We start from the raw sequence: 25836 nt of genomic DNA on the forward strand, positions 1-25836 counted from the left end.
TGAGGTGACGTCTCGAAGTGACTAGAGTGTGATGCGATTGATGGCAAGTTCAAGTGCCATACAGTCATGTGAGATGACTAGTCGATCACATAGGCAGACTGTTAGGAACACTTTGTCGGGCCTTATGACCGCTTATAAAGTTCTGGCAATTTATATAGCCTGGTCGTGGCGAGAGCTACTATAGTATTCTAATGAGTCGATTCTTTTGACTAAAGACTATTCACCTAAGATGGCACGATTTGATTAACTTTGATTTGTGTTACTACGACCTTCGTAAATGGGGTCAAATGGGCATATTTTGGGTTATGATGGCTGTGGCTAGTCGAAGGGAATGAGTGAGATAGGAATTGTCCATCCCCTTGTCAGGGTTAAAACAATATCTCAGGGCCACTCGAGGAGTAATGAACTGGAAATGCGTGGCCACGCTCGGAAGGTATCCAGAGTGGATAAATCCGGTCAATCAGTTATTCTCCAGATCGAGGAAACCACTCTCGATATGATCACTTGCAAGTACGACCCGAAAGACACCTTGCATTGAGTAGGAGATAGTAATAGGACAAGAGAATTGGTGGCGCACACTTGTCGAGGACAAGTGGGAGATTGTTGGGAAATGTGTCCTCAACAATAGTGCGATCACATGATTTAAACATCATTATTAAATCTCATTTTAAGAATACATGTGGGATATAATATTTTACAGTCAACTGGTCCACACATATCGGTAATGATTGGCTGACTAGAGTTTGACATTACTGTCGTGCGACGGTGGTGATCAGTTGATCCCCTTAGGTCATACCTATAGGAAATACTCTTAATTGATTATTTAATTAATCGTTATCTTGATACGAGTTAATTAAATTGCTTAAAATTGACGGATGATTTTGTGAGTATAATTTACGTATCTTATTGTAAATATGATTAAATAAGACACGGTCTAAGTAATCGAATTATTTTATTACTTGGATGAAATTATTGTTTACAGAAACAATTGAAACAGAATGAATAAATTATTATAAATACAGAATGTTGTAGTTTATAATTTGGAAACCTTTTTGGTACGAGTAATTACGAATTACTAGTCAATTTTGTAAATGACATATTTTATGAGTATGTTGATTTTTAATATGATAAAAATACATTGCATTGTAACATGTCATGTAACATGTTACATGTGACAAATGACAAAATAAAATGGTTTCTCCATTTTATACTTAAAACCGAAAATATGGGTGGGTTTATAGTTTATATTGTGTTATTTATTTTAAATGGAAACACAATCATGAAACTAGGTAGTAGGCTTTGCATGCTTGGTCTCTTGTGAAGAGCAAAAATGAAAGCTATTGGGCAACCTACCCAATGCCATTTTTTCGGCCAAGATGAAAGAAAAGAGATGGTTTCCTTTTTCTTAATCAATTCATTCACTCAACATGATAATTTTCTAGTGTGAGAAAATTAATATACTCTCTAAATATTGTGAAATCTAGAGAAATAAAATCACACAAAAATACCCCTCTTGACCGAAATAATCAAGAGCCCAAATACAATTTATTTGTATCAATTTTATTGTAAAACCATTATTATTACTAGATCTAAATAGTATTGGTTTATTAAGATGTATTCCTTGGGTATACGCTTTTGGGAGGGATTCTACTCTTGAATCCTTGTTCTTCCATTTGGAAAGCTCAAGAACAAAAGAAAAGGAGATTTCTTTTGTGCCCATAAAACCGAAAACAACAATGTAAGAACATGATTTCTTCTCTATTTGTTTCATTGTTTGCATGCATAAAATCCGTATTTAATTTTATGACAAATTAATTTAAACATATATGAGTATGTTAGTATGTATATGAATCTACATTTCCTTCAATGACCGCTTATAGAGTTTTGGCAAATTTATATAGCCTGGTCGTGGCGAGAGCTACTATAGTATTCGAATGAGTTGATTCTTTTGACTAAAGACTATTCGCTTAAGATGGCACAGTTTCAGATTAACTTTGATTTGTGTTACTACGACCTTCGTAAATGGGGTCAAATGGGCATATTTTGGGTTATGATGGCTGTGGCTAGTCGAAGGGAATGAGTGCGATAGGAATTGTCCACCCCTAGTCAGGGTTATAACAATATCTCAGGATCACTCGAGGAGTAATGAACTGGAAATGCGTGGCCACGCTCGGAAAGTATCTATGATAGATAAGTCCGGTCAATCAGTTATTCTCCAGATCGAGGAAACCACTCTCGATATGATCACTTGCAAGTACGACCTGAAAGACACCTTGCATTGAGTGGGAGATAATAATAGGACAAGAGAATTGGTGACGCACACTTGTCGAGGACAAGTGGGAGATTGTTGGAATATGTGTCCTCCGACAATAATGCGATCACGACTGTTGATCATGATGATCACATGTTTAAATCTCATTATATAGAATACAATTGGGAAGTAATTTTGTTACTGTCAACTGGTCAACATATATCGGTAATGATTGGCTGACTAGAGTTTGACATTACTGTCGTGTGACGGTGGTGATCAGTTGACCCCCTAGGTCATACCTAAAGGGCAACACTCTTAATTGATTATTTAATTAATCGTATAACGTTGCGAGTTAATTAAATTACTTGAAAATTGACGGACGATTTTGGAAGTAAAATTTACGTATCAAATTGAAATGTGATTAAATGAGATACGGTCTGAGTAATTAAATTGTATAATTACTCGGATGAAATAAATTGTTTAATGTAACAATTAAATTTGAATGAATTGTTATAAATACAATCTGTTGTGATTTATAAATGGTAAAATATTTTGGCACAAGTAATTATGAAATTACTAAGTCGATTTTTGTATGTGACGTATTTTTATTAATACGTTGATTTTTAATATGTTAAAAATTACATAACAAATTTATGTTACATGTGACATGTTACATATTGAGAAATTGACAAAATAATATGGACTCCATATTATGATTATACCGAAATTAGTGGGGTATTAGGTTAATATTGTGTTGATTAATTTATTAAGTAAACATAATGATTACCTAATGGTCTAGCCATGCAAGCCTATGAACATTGTTAAGAGCAATAATTTCATGCATTGGCTCACCCATAAAGCCCCCCTCCACCCGGTTTTTGATGACAAAAACCATCATTGGTTTTTCATCTAATTTTACCTAATATTACACTAAAATGTGTTAGTGAATTTATTCATTCACATCATCCAAAATACAATTTTAGAGAGAATAAAAATCCTCCTCTCTTTCTCTCTAAAACCGAAATATTCAAAGTGTTAAAAATATTTTGGTTCAATTTTCTACTTGATTAATATTATACTAGTATTTGTAATATTAATTAAATTAAGAGAAAGCCTTGGGTATAAAGCTTAGGGAGAGATCTTATACTTAGATCTTGTTCATCCATAAGGGAAAGCTCAAGATCAAAAGAGAAAGGTGATCTCTTTTGTGCCCTAATAACCGAAAATCACCAATGTAAGGACATGATTTCTCCTCTATTTTATTATTGTTTGCATGCATAAAATCCGCATTTAATTTTATGACAAATTAATTATGACATATATGAGTATGTTAGTATGTATATGAATCTTCATTTCCTTCACCACTCTCCTCTCATATTGCTGGCACCATTGTATCCTTGACCACGAATGTTTTCAACAAGAAGATTATGCTCTTTTAGAACTAAGCACAACTCCCTTTTAAGTGTTGTCGCTGAGGTGTCGTTTACACGTACTAGTTGCAAAAATCGCTCCCTAATTGACCCATTCTTGTCAACAAATCTCAAGACTATAGCCATTTGCTCTCTCCTAGCTTCATCACGAGCCTCATCTACAATGATGCAAAATTTAGATTCCCCAATTTCTTCTCGAATGTGGTTGCGAACTTTGGCTGATATAATTTGTAATATCTCTTTCTGGATTGACGATGCAACATATTTGGCATTATAATCAGGATTCTCGATGGCTTTTGAAACTTCATCATTATATCTAGCGAAAGCTTTCCGAAACTCTAAGAAATTTCCTTGATTTTCTGAAGTTTCTGACTCATCATGACCTCTCAAAGGGCAAGACTGTAAGGTTAACAACCTCACTACATCAATTGAGGTCCTTAGACGTAGCCGATTTCTTTTAATTTGTTCTTCTCCTTGTGCAATCAAAGCATGACGAATATGTCCACGGTCATTCAAAAGATCAAGCTTAGCTCTCACAGAGTTATTATGTGCCGAACAAGGACTTCCACCCACGTGAGTGATAAATGGACAATTATTTCCATCATTGACTTTCTTCCAATTGCTAAACCCAACCATAGTAAAAGTTTTTGTATTAGGATTAGGTTTATTTGAAAATAAATTGCACAGCAAACAAAATGCAGCATCTTGGGAAGGTGAATACTCTAGCCAGTCAGGAAACTTTTTATACCATGAAGACTGAAATCGACGACGATGACTATCAGGACCTGAAAATGGAAAACTTTTTAATATAGGCTGATAAGGCTTCAATTTTAAATAAGCCCTCCGTATTTGGTCTCGCTTCTCATATGGGTAATCCCACATAGGTATGCGTAACCCTGGATCAAGCTCCAAAGACGAAAGAAGGTCCTCATTCTCCTCAGTTTCAGTTCTTTGTGTTTCAAATGTGTTTTGCTCAATAGCCGGAGTTGATGATTCAGGCATAACTTCTTCATCAGTTGTAGTAGTAGCAGGCTCTGGTTCTTTTCGTTTAAGGAAGTTCAAAAGATTTGTTTGCTTACTCATTGTCCCTAGTATAATAATGTCAAGTGTGTATCAATATATAGTTTTATACTTTTTTTGGCATAATACTATAGTATTATATTCTAAATTTCTAATATATAATGAATAAGTTCTAATAAAATGCTATGAAGTAATCACATAACAGAGCAGTGGCGGATCTTGGATGATTTCATGACGGGGGCCGAAGAGAAAATTAGTACTATTTCGACTTCTTAAAAAGAGTCATGTAAACAAACTTACTAAAATTAATATATTAGTAAAAAAAAGTCCTACAAATCAAACAATACGCGACGGTCTTTGACGGATTTAAAATCGTCAATTATAGCGTCTAAACTAAAAGATTTTGAAATTTCTCTCTCAATATAAATAACCAGACTATCTGCAAGAAATTTATCATCCATCTTGTTGCGAAGCCTTGTCTTCATTAACTTCATTGCAGAAAACGCTCTTTCACTGGTTGCCGTAGAAACAGGAAGAGTCAAGACAAGTCGTATTAATCTATCAAAAAGAAAATACACATCTAACTTTCCGGTCTCTGCTAAGTACTGACAAAGATCTTGAAGATTTGACATATTTCTCAGTTTACCATCATTTTGTGCTTCACGAATAAAATGTTGCAATTGATATCTCAAATGAACCATTTCTTGTGATGTAAAATCTGATGGATAAAACTTCTCCACAAGGGTGCAAATTTGATCACAATCAAAATTTTTATATCCATTCTTAGGTTCCAACACTGATGTAAGTGTTAACAATTCCAATGCTCTGTCGCTGAACCTGCTATTCAATTCATGTAACTGTTTGTCAATTGCAACATAAAAAATGTTAATGCGAAAGTGACGCTCCACTGTTATTTGATCTTGTTGATGACGAGCTCGACCTTTACGAGCTATATACATTGCATCCATTTCGGGTATCAAAATATCATGTTTTTGACAAAATAGATTCACGTCCTCTAGAAAGCGTTCCCATCGATCTTCTCTCAAATTTTGAATAAGAGACTTTGTGGTTGAGACTAATTTCACTGCATTAACAATGTCTTGAGATTTTTTTTTGCAATGCTTGACAAAGAACATCAGTAATGCCCAATAATTCTTTCATCAAATGTGAAATAAACACAAACTCATAGGAAATCATGAGATTTAAAGCAACATCGGCATCTCCACGTTGATTAGAAGTGCATGATTTATCAACCATAATTCGCTCTAAGACTAAAATTGTTACATCAAACATATTAAGCAAGCTGTGAATTGATTGAAGATGTGAGCCCCAACGAGTGTCACCAGCTCGTTTCAATGTACCAATTTGATTAGCACCTCGACCAGTTTCAAGTTGACCACTTAATAAGAGATCTTCAATTTCAGCCGTTTTCCTTGCTTGTAACTCATCATGCCGTTTTGGAGAGGAATTAATAGTATTGATGATAAAATTTAAATTCGAAAAGAACTGATGAACCGAACTTACCTCTCTAGATGCAGCAACCAATGCGAGTTGCAAACGATGAGCAAAACAATGAACATAGTAAGCATATGGACAATCAGCTAGAAATAAAGCTTGAAGGCCATTCCACTCTCCTCTCATATTGCTGGCACCATCGTATCCTTGACCACGAATGTTTTCAACAAGAAGATTATGCTCTTTTAGAACTAAGCACAACTCCCTTTTAAGTGTTGTCGCTGAGGTGTCGTTTACACGTACTAGTTGAAAAAATCGCTCCCTAATTGACCCATTCTTGTCAACAAATCTCAAGACTATAGCCATTTGCTCTCTCCTAGCTTCATCACGAGCCTCATCTACAATGATGCAAAATTTAGATTCCCCAATTTCTTCTCGAATGTGGTTGCGAACTTTGGCTGATATAATTTGTAATATCTCTTTCTGGATTGACGATGCAACATATTTGGCATTATAATCAGGATTCTCGATGGCTTTTGAAACTTCATCATTATATCTAGCAAAAGTTTTCCGAAACTCTAAGAAATTTCCTTGATTTTCTGAAGTTTCTGACTCATCATGACCTCTCAAAGGGCAAGACTGTAAGGTTAACAACCTCACTACATCAATTAAGGTCCTTAGACTTAGCCGATTTCTTTTAATTTGTTCTTCTCCTTGTGCAATCAAAGCATGACGAATATGTCCACGGTCATTCAAAAGATCAAGCTTAGCTCTCACAGAGTTATTATGTGCCGAACAAGGACTTCCACCCACGTGAGTGATAAATGGACAATTATTTCCATCATTGACTTTCTTCCAATTGCTAAACCCAACCATAGTAAAAGTTTTTGTATTAGGATTAGGTTTATTTGAAAATAAATAGCACAGCAAACAAAATGCAGCATCTTGGGAAGGTGAATACTCTAGCCAGTCAAGAAACTTTTTATACCATGAAGACTGAAATCGACGACGATGACTATCAGGACCTGAAAATGGAAAACTTTTTAATATAGGCTGATAAGGCTTCAATTTTAAATAATCCTTCCGTATTTGGTCTCGCTTCTCATATGGATAATCCCACATAGGTATGCGTAACCCTGGATCACGCTCCAAAGACGAAATAAGGTCTTCATTCTCCTCAGTTTCAGTTCTTTGTGTTTCAAATGTGTTTTGCTCAATAGCCGGAGTTGATGATTCAGGCATAACTTCTTCATCAGTTGTAGTAGTAGCAGGCTCTGGTTCTTTTCGTTTAAGGAAGTTCAAAAGATTTGTTTGCTTACTCATTGTCCCTAGTATAATAATGTCAAGTGTGTATCAATATATAGTTTTATACTTTTTTTGGCATAATACTATAGTATTATATTCTAAATTTCTAATATATAATGAATAAGTTCTAATAAAATGCTATGAAGTAATCACATAACAGAGTATCAAATCGAATCAGCTATTAAGTGCAGTCCTAATTTTTTCCAATTAACTAACTAATATTAAACAATTGTATCAAAATTCTAATAAAATACTATTAGGTAATTGCATATTAACAATCTATCATGATTCATGAGTTTATAATAGAAAAGTGACAATGAATTATGAATAAACATACAATTAAAGAACAAAGTAATGAGATCTGACCTTTTCAAATTGACTAATTGTTGAAACTTGATAAAATTCCAGAAATTTGACAAGAATAAAATCCCCAAATTCCCAATTGCACTTCAGCCGATAAATCTCAGTCAAATAAAAGAAGGGATTGTAGTACTACTTTGCTGCTTTGTTGGTATCACAAACTAAGCCTTATGACTATTTATAATTTTATATGCAATATAATCGATTGTTTTTTGTGTTTTAGGAAAACCATAGGTTAAATAGTTAAATACCATAAATATCTATAGGTTAATTGCTATAGAGTACTGACTCCTAAGACTCTAGGATAGTACTTTGTTGCGTAAAAGTGGAACTAATAGTGGGTTTAGGAATTATTTAATTATTTTTTGAAAGTGATGTCATCACTTTGAAACTTTCAACCTTCCAATTCTGCGCACAATTTCTTTTCCATATTTCTAGGGGGGGCCACTAGATAAGTCCTATAATATTTTTATATTAAAAGTTAATATCCTCTTTGTATTATGTGAGAATCTTTGGGGGGGCCTGGCCCCTGTCAAGCACAGTGAAAATTCGCCACTGTAACAGAGTATCAAATCGAATCAGCTATTAAGTGCAGTCCTAATTTTTTCCAATTAACTAACTAACATTAAACAATTGTATCAAAATTCTAATAAAATACTATTAGGTAATTGCATATTAACAATCTATCATGATTCATGAGTTTATAATAGAAAAGTGACAATGAATTATGAATAAACATACAATTAAAGAACAAAGTAATGAGATTTGACTTTTTCAAATTGACTAATTGTTGAAACTTGATAAAATTCCAGAAATTTGACAAGAATAAAATCCCCAAATTCCCAATTGCACTTCAGCCGATAAATCTCAGTCAAATAAAAGAAGGGATTGTAGTACTACTTTACTGCTTTGTTGGTATCACAAACTAAGCCTTATGACTATTTATAATTTTATATGCAATATAATCGATTGTTTTTTGTGTTTTAGGAAAAACCATAGGTTAAATAGTTAAATACCATAAATATCTATAGGTTAATTGCTATAGAGTACTGACTCCTAGGAATCTAGGATAGTACTTTGCTGCGTAAAAGTGGAACTAATAGTGGGTTTAGGAATTATTTAATTATTTTTTGAAAGTGATGTCACCACTTTGAAACTTTCAACCTTCCAATTCTGCGCACAATTTCTTTTCCATATTTTTAGGGGGGGCCACTAGATAAGTCCTATAATATTTTTATATTAAAAGTTAATATCCTCTTTGTATTATGTGAGAATCTTTGGGGGGGGGGGGGGGGGGCTGGCCCCTGTCAAGCACAGTGAAAATTCGCCACTGGCGATGGGGATGGTGTTCACAAAGATTGCCGTTTTATGAAGGTTATGGAGTGCTCAGTGTAGGGGTTTTATTTTTGTTTCTCAATTCTCAATGATTTTAGTGGACTAATTTTTCTATTGGGCCCGTCCTATGCTATAGGATAGTCCTATTGGAGAGTTGCTGAAGCCAACTAATTGTTTAATAAAGGGGTCTTATACCTAAGACTAGCCTTTTAACTGAAAGCCCAACAAAATCTTTGGCCGTTTACAAACTTCTAAATTACAAACTTCTCCATATGCCTTTTTATTTTTTTCTTTACGCAAACCGCAAAGATAATGGGTGGATTGGTGGGACAGTGGGGTTGTAGTAACCGAGTAAAATTAACTATGTGGGTCACTTCTTTTACTAGTGTAGTTCCCGTGCTATAGCACGGTACTTTTTAGATTCATTTTATAAAGAGATATTATCAATTAAATTATTTTCATAAATGAAGTATACTTTTAATTTAATGTTATAAATCTACTAAATATAATATTAATAAGAGGTTGAAAAAAAAGTTTACTACCATAAGAAGACATTTTAAGTTAAGTTATTTTTTTACTATTAAAAATAATACAATAATTTTATACCATTACATGCAACTAATTTATGATATTAATAGTACAATTATTAAGTAAGTTGTATAATTTTATTAAAACGCGTTTTGACCTTAAAACGAAAAGCAATAAAAACTATTCTTCGCGTCGAAAAAGACAATTTACGAATTATTAAAATAATATTTTCACTTTTTTATTTCTAATAGAAAACACATAAATGTTTTTACATCCTTCAAAGAATAGTCCATATTACTAAGACAAAAATTTACATAATAAATAACTGATGATTTATACAAAAGAGGTAATACATAAATATAATATAAATTTAAATTTATACGAAATCAAGATCACTCATCTAGCTTATAATATGACATGTAGAGTCCAAAATTATGGTCTATTAATAACTTTTACTTTGATAGATGAGATAGAAAAAGTGGGCTACGTATAAGGTCCATAATTTACAATCCATCAAATCTTGTTGTGTTAGTAGTATCCAGAAAAATAGGCCTAATTAAGAAGAAGTATCTTTTGGCGGGAAAACTAAGAGAATTTTTATTCTCTTAGTAGTAAGGGGGATGTTTTCATTTTAGAAATTGGGCTAACTCTTAATCATTGGGCCCGTTCAATGGTATGAGACGTTCCCATAAGAAAATTATTGTTAATATATTTACTAAAAAGACAACCAAACCACACAAAATAAAAATATAAAATTATTATTGGAAAACGTATTAATTATGACTTACCTCATAGAATGACTTTGCCATTCCAAAAATGAAGTCTATGGAGCCTTCGATATAGCAGTCCTTGAAGTAGTGACGACCCTGGTCGTCGTGAAGGGTGTCATGCGCTCCATAGAATCCGCAGCCCCAAAACGCGGCCATGTCCCCGCCTACTCTGACCGCCACCGCCTGAGCTCCTTCTACTCCTGGGGCCAGAGGTGGAGCCGAGTTCTGTATTAAAAACAACATAAATTAGAGAAAAAAAAGACAAGAAAAAACAAATAAGAAAAGAAGTCGTAATATTAACGCATATTGTTATATAAGTGCATTTTATGTATAAAACAAGCTCGGTTATAAAAAGCCCAATAAATAACCTATTATTTTAATATGTTAGTATTAGCCATAACGGAGGGACTAGGGGTTGGGTTATTGGGCTACAGCCCAAGATGAAATATAAAGGAAAATGAACTGAACCCAACATGAATAGTTACCCTTTTGTCTGCCAACAAAATTATTGCGGTTCAAGTCCCCCTAATGCCATTTTTGTTCAATTTATTTTGGGACGTGCTAAATCCCGCACATTATTTTACTCAAATCCCGCACACTTTTCACCTTATTCCAAATATACCCTTTTCATTTAACACCCCACCAAAATTTAACGCAAGTGAGAGAAACAAGAGAGATTTAAAAAACCCCAAATCTGAGAATCAATTCCACGGCATCTCCCACACCATACTCCCTGCTCCAGCATCCTCCCCCACCCTCTAGCGCCGGCGACAACCCCTCTACACACCCATACCCGCGCCGGCCAATACCCACGCCTACCCATACTCCTGTGACACTACAAGTCGACGCCGGCACAACCCCTCCTTGCAAACGACGCCGCTACAACCCTTCACTGCAGTAGGTCGCCACACACAACCCTTGTTTTGCTCCCTTTGATAGTTTGTTCTATTAATTTACACATTATAGAACGAGATTCCTGGTATCTGGCTTGAGGTTCTAATGTTTGTTGAGCCTGCAACTTTTCATCCAGTTGCTCTCGTGCCCCAAAGTTCAACCATCTTCACGATTTATGTTCATCTTTATGCTGTCTTCTTAATTAAGCTGTGGAATGTGCTGTAAGGCACTCACTGCACCAGTCGACCACCATAATACTACAGGACTGCAAAAGTTATGTCACTTACATTGCATCATTAGCAAACTCGTCATCTGATTAGCTCCATTCCTTGCTATGGCTTTGAATCATGAGAATATAATGTGGTTTTATGAAGAACAAATTTTTGGCAATATAAAAAGTTCCTGAAATTTCTTGCTAGAGGGATTGTCAGTGTTCAAGGCCATGAATTAATTTTGAAGATGATAGCTGGGCTCGGGGTGCAACTGTGGAGCTCCGATATCGGGTTTTCGGATTTTTGAAGAAGAGGATGGCAATGGTGATGGGTTAATTTTGAAGATGATAATGATGTGAATATGAATGGTGATGATGGTTAATAGTGGTTCTCTCATGGTGAATTAATTGATTAATGCTCAACAATGGAGGTTATGGATTAATTGGAGTTTTGGGTCAATTGAAATTGACGAGGGAGCAAATTAGTTTAAGGTTGCAGGGGTTTATAATTTTGGTGGAGTAAATGGTGATTACTCAATTTCACCATTGTAACTCATCATATAACTTGTAAATTGTAGCATTTGATCTCAAAAATAAATATATGGGTAAATGTATGCCTTGATGTATCTCAGTTCTCAAGCTTTTGATTTGATTGAGCATAGAAGGATAGGAGCAAGGAAGGCTACCCTTGCCAGTATTTCAATATAGGAAGTTTTAACCGTTTTACAACTTGAACCATTTTTTGTTGTTGCAGTAAAGCCGTCTATGTCGTTTACAAGCTACGAGAGATGGGGAAAATAGAGGAGAGAGAAATACGAGTTAATGACAAAAGTTATGAACAAATAACTAAATAGTTCGTACTAAAAGAAATACGAGTACGATTATGTTATATATTTCAGATGAAAAGTATATCTTCAAACTATGGAAGATGATATAAAAATTGCCGGAGATGCATCTCCAAACTGAGCCCTTTGATGAGATCGGTAGGATGTTATTCTTGACTCAATTTGCTTAAATTCGGGTTCTCTACTCTTATCAGAAACATATTTCCATTGCGCGGGTGCATGTTTGGTAACGGAGACGCATTTCCAAAACGCACCTATTAAAATGCATTAACAAACATGTTGTAAAGTGTATATTACACCTGAATTAAAGGAAACATAATGAACTGAACATACCCATATAAAGTGTTTCATTGAATTTAATAAAGCGATGGAATTTATTTGTTTCGGACCCTCTGACATTGCACTCCTTTACGTAATGGGTAAGGTTGTTTGGGACTCAGTCGATGACACATATGTGAATATCGCATCATAAAAATGAGCTATGATGAATCCCATATCAGTTACCATCCAGTATTGGGGTCGTGCCGCACCTTTCCACCAAGAAACTCTCTTAATCAGTTTATCCACTTCGACTTCGCTTCCGTATATTTGTATATAAATATGTATATTTTTCTTTAACTCATCCAACATATCATGTCTTACTGTCGGCCACTTATTTTCATCACCATAAATCTCTTGAGCAACCGCTCGATACCTACAGTTCCCATCGCCAACGACGTTCACCCAATCGTTTATCCAAGGAACCATGAAATGTGGAATATCATCACTATAAGGGAAAAGTGATGTATGTTCAGTTTCCTGTAGAATTTAGCAATTAAATTTAATAAAAGATAATAATTTAAAACGAAACATTTTATAAAAGACTATTACTTAGTTGTGGAGACGACGTAACATATGGTATATTTAAATCCGGCATGTCTACTGAAAAACTGGTAGCGACCGTTTTATGTTTATTGACCTGTATATTAATAGAAAAATTTGTTACATTAACTATGATAATAGTATAGTTATTAACAAACTGTTGGTCACCTGTGGAGAATTCATATGTTGTGGTATGTTTAAAACAGGAGTGTCTTCCGAAAGTGTGGTACTTTTTGTAACTTTATTAACCTGTTGGGTCAAACAAATTTTAAAACACGCCGAATAAGTAATAAATTTTGAAAAAAGCATACCTACCTTAGTTTTTCTTTTTGTTACACTTCGAGACTGGAAATTTCTTCTCGATATATTCCCAGTGTGATGGTTGTCTTGATACCGAAGTCTTCTTTGGTCGCCCTCGCGTCTTTTTTTATTTTCGGGTCAATAATATTAATAGGATGCAACAAATTCTCTAGAAATTCATAAACCTTTCTTATCATTTCAACATCACTATTTTGCACCACGTCCACTAGTTACTCAACTTATTTTGCTCTTGCAAGAGCATATCATTGTCGTTGTCTTCCGACCTACTCCATCTACGTAGAGTCTTCCAAAATGGGTGAATTGAATCAAGTTCAATATACTCATCTGAACATGTCCGTTTATTTAAATAAAAAAAAAGTAGTAACATTACAACAATGAATCATACTAACGAACATAAAAGAACTAAAGAAATAAAAGTACCTGTGTTAAGAAGATACCATTATCACATTTGCAAGGAAGACCATGAGTTATTTTAAAAGCACATCCATTACAATTGCCCTTTTGGAATTCTCGATCAATAGTTGTAATTGCATGATGTGTAACGTTGAGAGACAACCTCCGATACACACTCATTGCACGACTAACATGAAGCTGCTTACACAGGGAGTCCTCTAAATCTTCATCTATTTTTTTTATCCGAAGGGTAACTAATTGATGTATCGTTTCAAACACAGTGTCAAAACCACCAACAGATGTTCGTAAAAGTCGTTTAAGTGCTGCATGTGCACTCTCAACCCTGTAAAAAATATTATTCATAAAGCAATACTCTTACTTAGGTACAAACTAGAATTTAAATCTTATTTCCTTCTAGTTTTACCTGTTGGTGGTAATATTTCCAAAGTGTAGGATTTTAGTTGTCCAAGCTAATACAAATCGCTTCTTATACTTGTCAAGCCATGTCTCCTTACAATATTTTTCCAAACCGGGAATATAACTGTAAGTTCTGTACATTAACTCCTCATTTTCTTTAAACTCCTCTACAGTTGTAGATCTGACCATTTGTGTCCACTTCCCTTTTGAAAAAACTTCACCAACTAAAGCATTACCGTAGTAGTTTCTCTTAACCCATGCGTCAACATCTTTTTGTATATGGCGTCTACATAATAAAAGACTAGCACTTAAGAAATGTGTTTGAATAGCAGTCATTAATGTCGTCTCTCTGTCAGTTACAAACACAATTGGCTCATTCGAATCTAACAACTCTGTCAAACATTCGAATGCCCAATCATATGCCGTTTCACGCTCATTTTGCAGGAATGAAAAGAAAACAGAAAAATTCTTATGAACCGGTGTCGCTCCAATTACTTCAAAAAAGGCATCGTATATTTATTGGTATTATAGGTACAATCAGCAATAAGGACATAGGGATAAGCCTTCAAAAGTTTAAGCGAATCTGGATGAGCAAATGACACATCAGTCAGTTCATGTGTACCTTTTTATGTTACGATAGGAATTGTCTGCTTAAAAGCACGATAACCATGCTCATTAGCTAATTTCAGCAATTGTTCTGCTCTTGTACGATATTGTCTCGCCTGCTTTTTCGATATAGCACGAACGTTGTAAACTTGCTTAGCATTAACGTTAATACCCTTGGCACCCAAGTCAATAAGTACGTTGGAAACACTAATTTTGCTGGCGGTCATTCTCACAATATCCTCCTTGGTTTTTGCATTCAAACCACGTGTTTTTTTAGCAAGATTATGGTTGTGATACCCGTTCAAAACAAGCACTTCCCATATACCGTCCTTTTGTTTAACACATTTCAAACTAAATGGGAATTGACATTTGATAGTTCCCGTATAAGATTTCCTGGATGGCACAATAGATTTTTTTCGCAAACGAAAGTCTCCAGAATGGGTACATCTAAGCATTTGCTCCCCGAAACCACGTTTTGGAAAATGCTGCCACACTCGGATATGAATATTATGTAGCAAACCAAGTGATTTTATTTCATCTATCATCTGCAGACGACTATCGAAGAATTTAACAGGGATGTTGAATAAATGTCCAGTATCAATCAAATTTTCCGATTCTTTGTCATTATTTGGAACCTCCTACAAAGTAAAATAAAATAAAACAAGTAAATTAATATAAAATATTTAAAAAAACAATTAATTAAAAACTGAAAAAAAAAATTTAATAAACTCAATACAACACTTACACAAATAAAAAAATAATACAAAATATAACAAAATTAATTAAAAATTGAAAAAATAAAGGAAAAAAGAAAAAAAAATGATCTGATATGCAACGCAGTACACATACCCAACCCGACATACAACCCCCTACCCCGCCGACCACGCGCCGAACATCCCACCGCACCCTCGTACCATCGTCTACCACCCCTGCACACCCATGTACCTCCATCGACACCCCCTTCCATGAAGCCAAACTCCCAGCGCCGAGCAACAACCTACAGCCACCGCCTCACTCGATGATACGCGGCTGACACCAGAACTCGATGCAGCGTACTACGATCACCACCCTACTCCTGCTTGACGTCCCTTTCAACAACCAAGCTTAGCCAAAAAACTCTAATTGTTAAAAACCCTTTTTTAATTAAAACAACATCAACTAAATCGACTAAAAGACGGCTCTTAATAAAAAAATTCCGATAAAACAACGAACTTACGTTTGATATGTGCGAATTACAATCCATTATAGTCGAACGATGAAGAGATTGGTTAGGTTTAGAGAGAGATAGAAGTCATTTTATTTCTTTAAAGGTCTTTTTAATTTTTTTTTTACAAAGGGCATTTACGGAAAATTACGGTAAAATGTGTTGGATTAAAGCAAACTAGCGTGCGGGATTTAGCATTTATTTTTTCTGGCCTTCCCAAGAAACACTTGCCTTATTTATTGTCATCGCTATCAAACAAAAAAGTATATACTACCAAAATAAAAGTATTTGTTAAAAACTTGTTATTTATTCTTTATTATTTGTTGTATCATGAAATATGCAATTTAATTTTCCCCGATTTCCATTTTATGAAGAAATTTTTCCCTAACTAGTTATTATCTCATACAAAAAAGTAAATATTCATCCAAATTTGAATTAATTTTTAACCGATATATTTTACTAGCGTCACCCGGTGGTACTCAAAGGCAGTACCACCGAGGGCATTCTCGTAAAGCTTGGTCATAACTTCAACTAATTTTCGATTTTAATAAATAGATTCATAACAAAGGGTATGTAAAAATGGAAGTTTAATTAACTTGCTTTTAAATTGAAATTAGCTAATTAAACACACAAGCCTACATACGATGGCCATAGAGAGCTCATTTCCGGTAAGACATACATTGATGCAGTTACAAGATGAACACTTATGATAATGTAGAGTTAGTGTTTTATCAAAGATCATCATGAACAAGCGATTAATTACTGTTACCGAAAAAAGAATGACTTCTTTAAAACAAGCATATCCACTTTATACAATAAAACAAGTTAAAGTTAAATAAATTAATGAGACAAAAAATAGAATGTAGATGGATGACAAACTATTGTCCTATCCACCTATATAGAGTGTATTTGACGCATTTTACACTTTAAATGAGACACGACCGTTTTAAGGGAGTCCAACTAGTGAGCTTATACTTCTCAACAACAATCTCCCTCACTCGTCCAAATTTCTCTCAAAACGGAAACTATTATTATAGCACCACCCGCTACCACCTGGGCATTTTTGTAAAGCTAAGTCATGATTTCAACTTTTCCATTTTAATAAATAGATTGGTAACAAAGGGTATGTAAAAATGGAAGTTTATCTTGCTTTTAAATTGAAATTATAAGCTAAAATACACAAGCTTACGATGGCCATGCATAGACAACTCATTTCGGGTAAGACATGCATATTATTGATGGCTTGATGCAGTTACAAGATGAACACCTATCTAGTTTGCTAATAAAGTGTCGCATTAAAAACTTATGGGCAATCAATATCTATTACTCGTGATAAGAATTGGTATTCAAACTAAACTTAGGGTAAATTAAATAAATGTGATTTTTACCTTAAAAGTTATGTTTTTGGCGACAAAATTGGCAGAGAAGATTTGGACAGTTCCACTGTTGAACGTCCCTCCGGCGGATTTAGCGGTGTCATTTCAGCTTATCACCGTATTCAGGTAGCCTTCACCTTGGAAAGTTATTGGTGGCTTTTTTTACGGGATGATGATTTTTTCACTGTAAAAATTAAAATAAAAATCAGTACGTTCACTTAATTAGATACTATGCATTTATTGTAAACAAAAGAGAGTAATATTACTTACTAGTAAATTCCGGCTGCTATCTGTAAGGTGATTCTTTGTGTGCCGGTAGTTGGTATAGCGTTGATGGCAGACTGTATGGTTTGAAAATGACACGGCGGTTTTCCTGTGGGTTCAACGCAGAAGTATGATAAATTTATTGTAGGGTTTATAAACGTGGAAATTAAGGTAAGGAAAAGTAAAATGTTATAGTGATGCCGAGCTACTAGTTTAGACACGGTGAAGAAGTTTATAAATTCAAACTCGATAACAAGGAATGTGAAAATATGAGATTTATGAGGTTAATTATATACTGCTCACTAATATTCCATTTCATTGTCAATTACAGAGTAGTACAACCGTACAAGTTATATCTTCTAGGTTTGTTTGTTCTTTACTTTTTCAGGGCAACAAATTAGCAACATTATTGAGGAATTGTGTATGCATGCATTGAATTATAAGCATCTACGGAGTACTAGTTAGGGCATGATTATATTAGGGCATGCCTTCCACTACAACAAACCAAACCATACCATACTCCTATTATTTACACCTTTTCACACTAAATTAATCCTTAAATTATATGATTATTATAATCATACTATAAAATTCCATGATTTGACGTCTTTTCATTTGCAACAATTGAATATTTGAACCAATATTACTATTTTGTTCAGGTCACGTATGCATGCATGCATGCAACGTAGCAACGTAGTTGACTTTTTATCCTTGACAAACAATCTATATCTATATCTATATATATTTAAAAAAGAGGCTTTTTTCGAGCGATTCTAAGCTGTCCACATCATCAAAATTCAGTTTAGGAAAGTTTCATAAATAATAATTTTTGATGTAAAGAATAAAGTGGAGAATCTTTTAATTATTATAATATAGTATATAGTATATAGTATATAGTATATAGTATATAATATATAGTATATAGTATATAGTATATAGTATATATTTCCTAATTTATATTCAAGTCATATTTCTATTTTTTACATGAAAACTCTTACATTTCATTTGACAAAAAAAATTATTTATAAAATTATGAAAATATTTTCTAAAAAATAATGTGAAGAATATTTTAATTATTATAATATACATTTCCTATATTATATTTAGGTGATGTTTATAGTTTTTATATAAACACTTATACATTTCATTTGACAATAAAGTATCGTACAAAACAAAAATTATGGAAATTATATAATTAGATTCGTGGTAAAAAAATGTTACCATTAGAGTATATATTTCTTATTATTTGCACATATTTTAATTATGATAAAAAATAGAAAACAAAAACGTACGAACATAGTATAGTACTAAGTACGAAAAAGATGGTATATGTCTTGATATGTTATTTGTCCCACATTCAAAAATAATATGGATATGGTTAATAAATAAAGGATAAAGAGCCGAATATGGGTGATCCTATAGGTATGATTATAAATATGAGTCATCTTTGAACTTACGTGTCAACAACCTAAAATCTTTTGAGTCTCTTAAGTATTATCTTAGAGGTATCTTATTAGAGTTTCTATTATTGTCTCTACAAGAGCGAAATTTATTTATTATTTGTTTTTCTCACATAAATAATAAGTGATAGGTGTGTATGTATTTATTTTCCATTTTCATTGAAAGAAATATTGTAATCATATGTAAACAAATAATTATATGTAAAAATTAAGGCCTTATAACATTTATTTCATTATAACTAAGTTAGTTACCCGTGCAACGCACGGGCTTTCAACCTAATAATGTAATAATTAATGGAGTGTACGTATAGTCATAAGAGAAATTCTTAGGTACACCGGGTGTACCATGTCATCGTACACCCTATCCAATGAGAATAATAGAATTGACTAAATTCTCCATAAATAAAAGAGCATAATCTTACTAAAATAAAAACTAAGGCATCTCATTGGCTAGGGTGTACGATATTCTTGTACACCCGGTGGACCTTAGAATTTTTCTAGTCATAAAGCTAAGGCTCTTGAAATCATAGCATATGATTAAAATGTAAATTTAGATAATTTACTACTTATGCTATGCCAATTTTGAAATCATAGCATATGATTAAAATGTAAATTTAGATAATTTACTACTTATGTCAAGCCCATTTTGAACATTTGTTCCTTAAAATTAAAGAAAGGTTCATTGGGTACCTAAAAATTTAATTCTTTCTCTACATATATTTGTCTTTTTTACTACTCCCTACGATCCTGATCAAAAGTACTATTCGCTTTTTGAAGGTTAAAACTTTGAAATTTTTTACCAAGAATATCGCTAAAATTTTGACCAAGTAAAATAGTGGAGAGTTTGGGAACTAGAATTTTGTTTCAAATGTTCAATTGTTGCAAATGCATAGAAGACGAAACATGGAAATTCATAGTATGATTATAATAATAATACTAATACTAATTTAAGGATACGTAAAAGTTTAATTGGCTCATTCTTTTCTGACTAACAAGCCTAAATCGCAACACAAATACTCATATGAGACAGTTTGATACAAATTTATCGTAAAATGGAATTTTTTAATAATCACTTTTACCCACATTAATAGAGTGATATTTGACGAAAGGAAATCTGGGGCCAGCGGGAGTTGGAGGTGTTTGCGGAGATGAAACAAGTAATTTTATTATTGCTTATTATTTTTCTTGTGGAGTTTGTACATCTATGAAGGCCGAGTTGCTTGCTTTACTTGCTGGATTGGAGAGGACTAAATATATTCGAGTGACGAAACTACTTATTAATATGGACAATTCTTCATGTGTTAATCTTATCAACGAAGAACAATTGGTGAGTAATAAACTGAAGCATATAGTCAAATGGTGCCAAGAGTTAATCAAAGATGGCCAATAATGGACGGTCAAAGACATTTTTGGGGTTGCTATTTCTCGTGTAATAGCCAATAATTAATTTTCGGAAAAGAAATAGGGCGATATTTGAATCCATTTACAACTATATTATTCTATAAGACCATTACACAAGATTAACTCAAATCCAATTACTATACCGATTCGATAAAACATGGTGGGGTGACCCAATTAGAGTTAAGTCTCCATTTTTTTAACTAAAATTATCTAAGCAGAATTTTGTATTTAATAAATATATTAGTCGACGTTATTAGGACGTAAAAGAGTCTTTTTCCATCTTGTCAAAAAAGAAAAGAAAGATACAAATTGAGTTCTAGATTAAGGAAATATCACCTCTTCTAATTAGGGGAAAAAACTGAAATTTGGGTTTAATCCCAAGTCTAGGTCGAAAAGTTTGACTAAATCGACCTTGTTCTTTTGCTTCAAACAGGAGATTCATTTTTTTCCTTATATTAGTAATGTACTCCTAAGTCCTAATATGAAGAAATTGGGGACCGATTATGAAGAAGTTTGCCTTGAAAATCTATAGTAATACGAATCAGGAAAGTTTGTATTTGAACACTACGCGTTATCGGGACGGAACTAATCACTAACACTTATATACGCGACTTTTTTTGTAAAAAAATAAAATTTTATGGAAGACTTAACAAATATATATGTTTTGTCTTTTAAAGTTTCATAATTTTAGAGATATTATTGATTAAAGTTTTCAAAGTTTTAAAAAAGAAAAAAAAAAGACAAGTTTCATTATTAAATGATTAATGTCACCTTTTTCTGAATTATTGGGAGTAGTAAAAAAGACAACTATGAGTGAAGAAAGAATTAAACTTCTACGTATCCAATCAACATTAATTAAATTTTGTGGAACAAATGCTCAAAATGGGAATCGCATAAGTAGTAAATTATCTAAATTTGGATTAATCATCTTATCTTTATTAATTCAGAAGACAATACTGAATGCAGGATGCGCCGCGTCATTTGTACAACTTTTTTTTTTTGGAAATTCAAGTTATGGTGGGACCCGTTGGTGTGCAAAGAAATTAGTTCTTTAAATCGTCCGGCAATACAAATATGCGACAATTTCCGTCTTAGAAAAAATTCTATGAAATAATTTAATACAACTGGAGTAAATGAAATTAATTGCATATAAGCGGAATGCATTAAAAATCGGAATAAATGTAATTAATTACAAATAATCGGAAAGAATTACATAATTAATAAAAAATTACATAATAATAAAATTACATAATTATGAGAAGAAATTACATTTAATTACGGGAATGAATTATATATAATGCCAATAAATTACATAACTTGCATAATTTTTAAAACTAGATAGTACGATATATTTTTAAAAATAAAATAATCGTGACGGAGTATTTACTTAAAGTAAAAAACTCGGCAACTTTTCTATCAGCCGCGCACATCGAAAATTGTAGGTGACAATGATAGGCTACAGAGTAAATTTACACTGCAACAAGCATTTAAAGCTAAATTAAATATTTTATTTCGTTAAAAAAAAATTATAAATTTATTGAAATATTTAAATTTACCAATTTTAAAAAATTATAAGATAAATGATTTAAAATTGTTCCAAAAAACATTTTTTTAAAATATAACACGATAATGACACAATTGTAAAACGTTAACATATGTTTTTTTTAAATAATCCTTTCAGATCTGTACAGAAAGTCGTTCATCACCGAGGATTTATTTACTTAGAGCAAAAATTATGGCAACTTTACTATTAATCGCGCACTCGGAACTCGGTAGATGACAATTATAGGCTACAGAGTAATTTCTACTTCGACAAATACGTTTTATAGACAACATTAATATCGTCATGTTAAATACACTTGAACCGTCAATTTTCAAATCAGAAACGGCAAGAAATCAGAGAATCAGTTATGCCGACATAATGGCATGTGCAGTTAATTAAGTGATGGCAACAGTTACAACAGTTTGCAAGGAGTGGAGTTGTGACTTAATGGCAATAGTGGGTAAGTTAGGGTTACATTGGAGGTTATATAGATCGCTGATTTAGACCAACTATATAATTACAATAAAATTGCAAATAAAAAAATCATCCAAAAACATTAGTACCAGCCCAAATACATACCCGTGTAATTTTGCACGGGTATCAAACTAATATGCTATGATTTCAACAGCCTTAGCTTTATGACGATACGCACACTCCATTAATTATTCCATTATTGTTTGTCAAGGATAAAAGTCAACTACGTTGCTAAATTGCATGCATGCATAATAGTAATATTGGTTCAAATGTGCAATTGTTGCAAATGCATAGAAGACGAAACATGGAAATTTATAGTATGATTATAATAATAATAATACTAATTTAAGGATTGATCTAGTGTGAAAATGGGCAAATAATTTGTTTTGTTGTAGAGAAGGACAATTAAATTTATTAATCTAACATTACATGGAACTTCGGAAAGCCTAACTAAATAAATTAAATTAAGATATGACTAGTTTTAAACCCATTGGCCAATATATGTAAAATGAAAAACGGCGATATATAGTACATAAATGTATTTAAAATGAAAACCGGTCTTTAGTTAATTTATTTATTTATTTATTTTTACAATGAACCATGTTATTAAGAAGTAAACATAAAGTACACGGATGGTTAACAGTATAATGAACCTATAGCCATGCTGATAGACCAATATCGGTGAGTCGCTCTAAGACAAGTATCTAATACGGAGTATTACAAATTGTTAAACGAGACTCGAATTGAACTGGTTTATAACAAACTTGTCAAATTATAAATTAAATCGTTTGTAGTGGCAATAACTAATGGAGAATACGTAATCTGTAACTTGAACACTATTGTGCTAAATCAAAGTTACCAATTACGGGTGATTTAGACATGAACAGCACACTAAGAGTTTCATATGCAAAAGAAAGTCCTAAAAATTCTTGGAAATAATGTTAACTAGTCTAGATCCCGCGCAATGCATGCGCGACAGGGTTGTTATATTTAGCGTGTTTTAGTTATAGTTTAAATCGACACATTAATTTTCATATTTCACGCCAAAGTATTTTGATTGGAGGAAAAAAAATGTGTATCTTAATGATTTTTTTAACTCAAAACTAATGATGTCTATTTATAAATTTTCTCAAAAAAAATATTCATCATATAAGTTAATAATAGGAGTTTATAGTTTTATTTTCTATAGGATAGATAATTATGCCCCCAATCATTCATTAATAATAGCTCCGAATGAAAAATTTAGCAATATATAATTTATGGATTTATATTAAATTTATTTTATTTCAATCAATAGTTATATTTTAGAGTTTAATAACAAAATTATACTTTGATGAAAAGAACATATGACAACAGGATAATGGTTTAATAGAAGAAATTCAATCTTATTTGTTTCCTTAATTAAGGAAGTGCTTTTGGAGGCTAAACATTTCATAATCCTTATTCTTTTAGTATAAGGGGGATTCTTTCTGCACATATATTCGTCTTTTTTACTATTCCTTCCGATTAACGTCAAATGTAACATTCACTTTTTGGTGGTCAAATTTTGAAAACTTTGACCAAGAATATCGCTAAAATTATGAAACTTTGTGAGACGAAACTTATATATATATATATATATATATATATATATATATATATATATATATATATATATATATATATATATATATATATATATATATATATATATATATATACCCTCCGTCCCGGTCAATTATTGTTCTTTGGTTTTGACACAAAGACCAGAGAAAGTGAAGGGGACCAATTACTAAATAACAAGTAGAAAAAATTGAGTGTGAATGATCAAATTGGTCTTTAACTTAATTCTTAAAATAGAAAGAATAATAATTGACTGACATATCCTAAAATGGGAAAGGACAACAAATGACCGGGATAGAGGGAGTAGAAAACAAATGACCGGGATAGAGGGAGTAGAATTTTTCTTAAAACTCCACAAAAAAAGTGTTAATTTTGGTCTAGATCCGAAGAAGTATTAATTACAAAATTGCAATTTCTACACTATCAGTTCTAAAGTAAGGTATATAAGTAATTAGTTCCGATAACGCGTAGTGTTCAAATACAAACTTTTCTGATTCGTATTACATGTAAATTTGCTAGGCAAACGTCTTCATAAAAAGTCCCCAATATCTTCATGTTACATTACTAAAATAAGGAAAAAAAGAAAAGAATTTCTTGTTTAAAGCAAAAGAACAAGGTCCATTTAGTCAAATGTTTCGACCTAAACTTAGGAATAAACCCAAATTTCACTTTAAATTCCTAATTAGAATAGGTAATATATTCATTAAATACAAAATTCCGCTTAGATAATTTTAGTTAGAAAATATGGAGACTTAACTCTCTAATTGGGTCACCGCACTATGTTTTATCAGATCGGTATAGTATTGAGATTTGAGTTAATCTTGTATAAGGTGGTCTTATACATTAATATAGTTGTAAATGGATTCAAATATCATCTTATTAATGAGGGTAAAAGTGATTATTAATGGGTCAAGAAACTCATGTCAAGTTTAAGTTGGGTTGGGATAGTTAGGATTGATCACATTCAGGTTATGTAATTCTAGCGAATTTCAAGGTTTGAGGGTCAGCCTTGACTCCAAGAGCTCGAGCTCGGACTCAATTTTAACGATATAAGCCGAGTTTGATTATTGGTGAGCTTAAGCATAACTCAACTCAGTTACACGCCCCTAGTCTTTCTAAAGTGGTTAAGCTGCAAACTTTTGCATATTTCAGGTGTTATCATCTAAAAACAAGAAATTCAACTCGGCCATCAATCCATGACGTGTCCATTAATCTATCACCATGCATCAAAACATTGGGCCAAGTTTAGACTTTGAAATATGGCTGATTAGCAAGCCTAAATCCCAACACAAATATTTATATAAGACGGTTTTACATACATATATATCGTAAAACGTAATTTTTTTTGGTACAAATGAGGGCGAAGCCCTGAAAAGAAAGACGCAACTAGGAAATGACTAAACGAGGAAAAGCTACTCCTAAAATATCGTCTCGGAGAATCGAACGAAGGCCATTAGAAAGAGTGTTGAAGTAGGTTGGAACAGGTGAGGAGAGGACTCCAAAATTTGCA

At 32.8% G+C, this 25836-nt stretch overlaps 3 protein-coding genes across 3 annotated transcripts; all 3 read right to left on the reverse strand.

Annotated features, from left to right (window-relative positions):
* Positions 1 to 3609: 3609 nt before the first annotated feature.
* On the reverse strand, positions 3610 to 4764 carry LOC141613195 (uncharacterized). Its single transcript, XM_074431936.1, has one exon. It carries the CDS (start codon positions 4762 to 4764, stop codon positions 3610 to 3612), a length of 1155 nt encoding a protein of 384 aa, XP_074288037.1.
* A 266-nt stretch (positions 4765 to 5030) lies between these two features.
* On the reverse strand, positions 5031 to 5669 carry LOC141613196 (uncharacterized). The gene has a single exon (XM_074431937.1). The coding sequence runs from the start codon at positions 5667 to 5669 to the stop codon at positions 5031 to 5033; it is 639 nt and encodes a 212-aa protein (XP_074288038.1).
* Positions 5670 to 5790: 121 nt separating this feature from the next.
* LOC141613197 (uncharacterized) lies at positions 5791 to 7032 on the reverse strand. Its single transcript, XM_074431938.1, has one exon. The coding sequence runs from the start codon at positions 7030 to 7032 to the stop codon at positions 5791 to 5793; it is 1242 nt and encodes a 413-aa protein (XP_074288039.1).
* Positions 7033 to 25836: the final 18804 nt, after the last annotated feature.

Source organism: Silene latifolia, chromosome 11 (assembly GCF_048544455.1).
Source record: "Silene latifolia isolate original U9 population chromosome 11, ASM4854445v1, whole genome shotgun sequence".
In the NCBI taxonomy this organism is placed as follows: Eukaryota; Viridiplantae; Streptophyta; class Magnoliopsida; order Caryophyllales; family Caryophyllaceae; genus Silene; species Silene latifolia.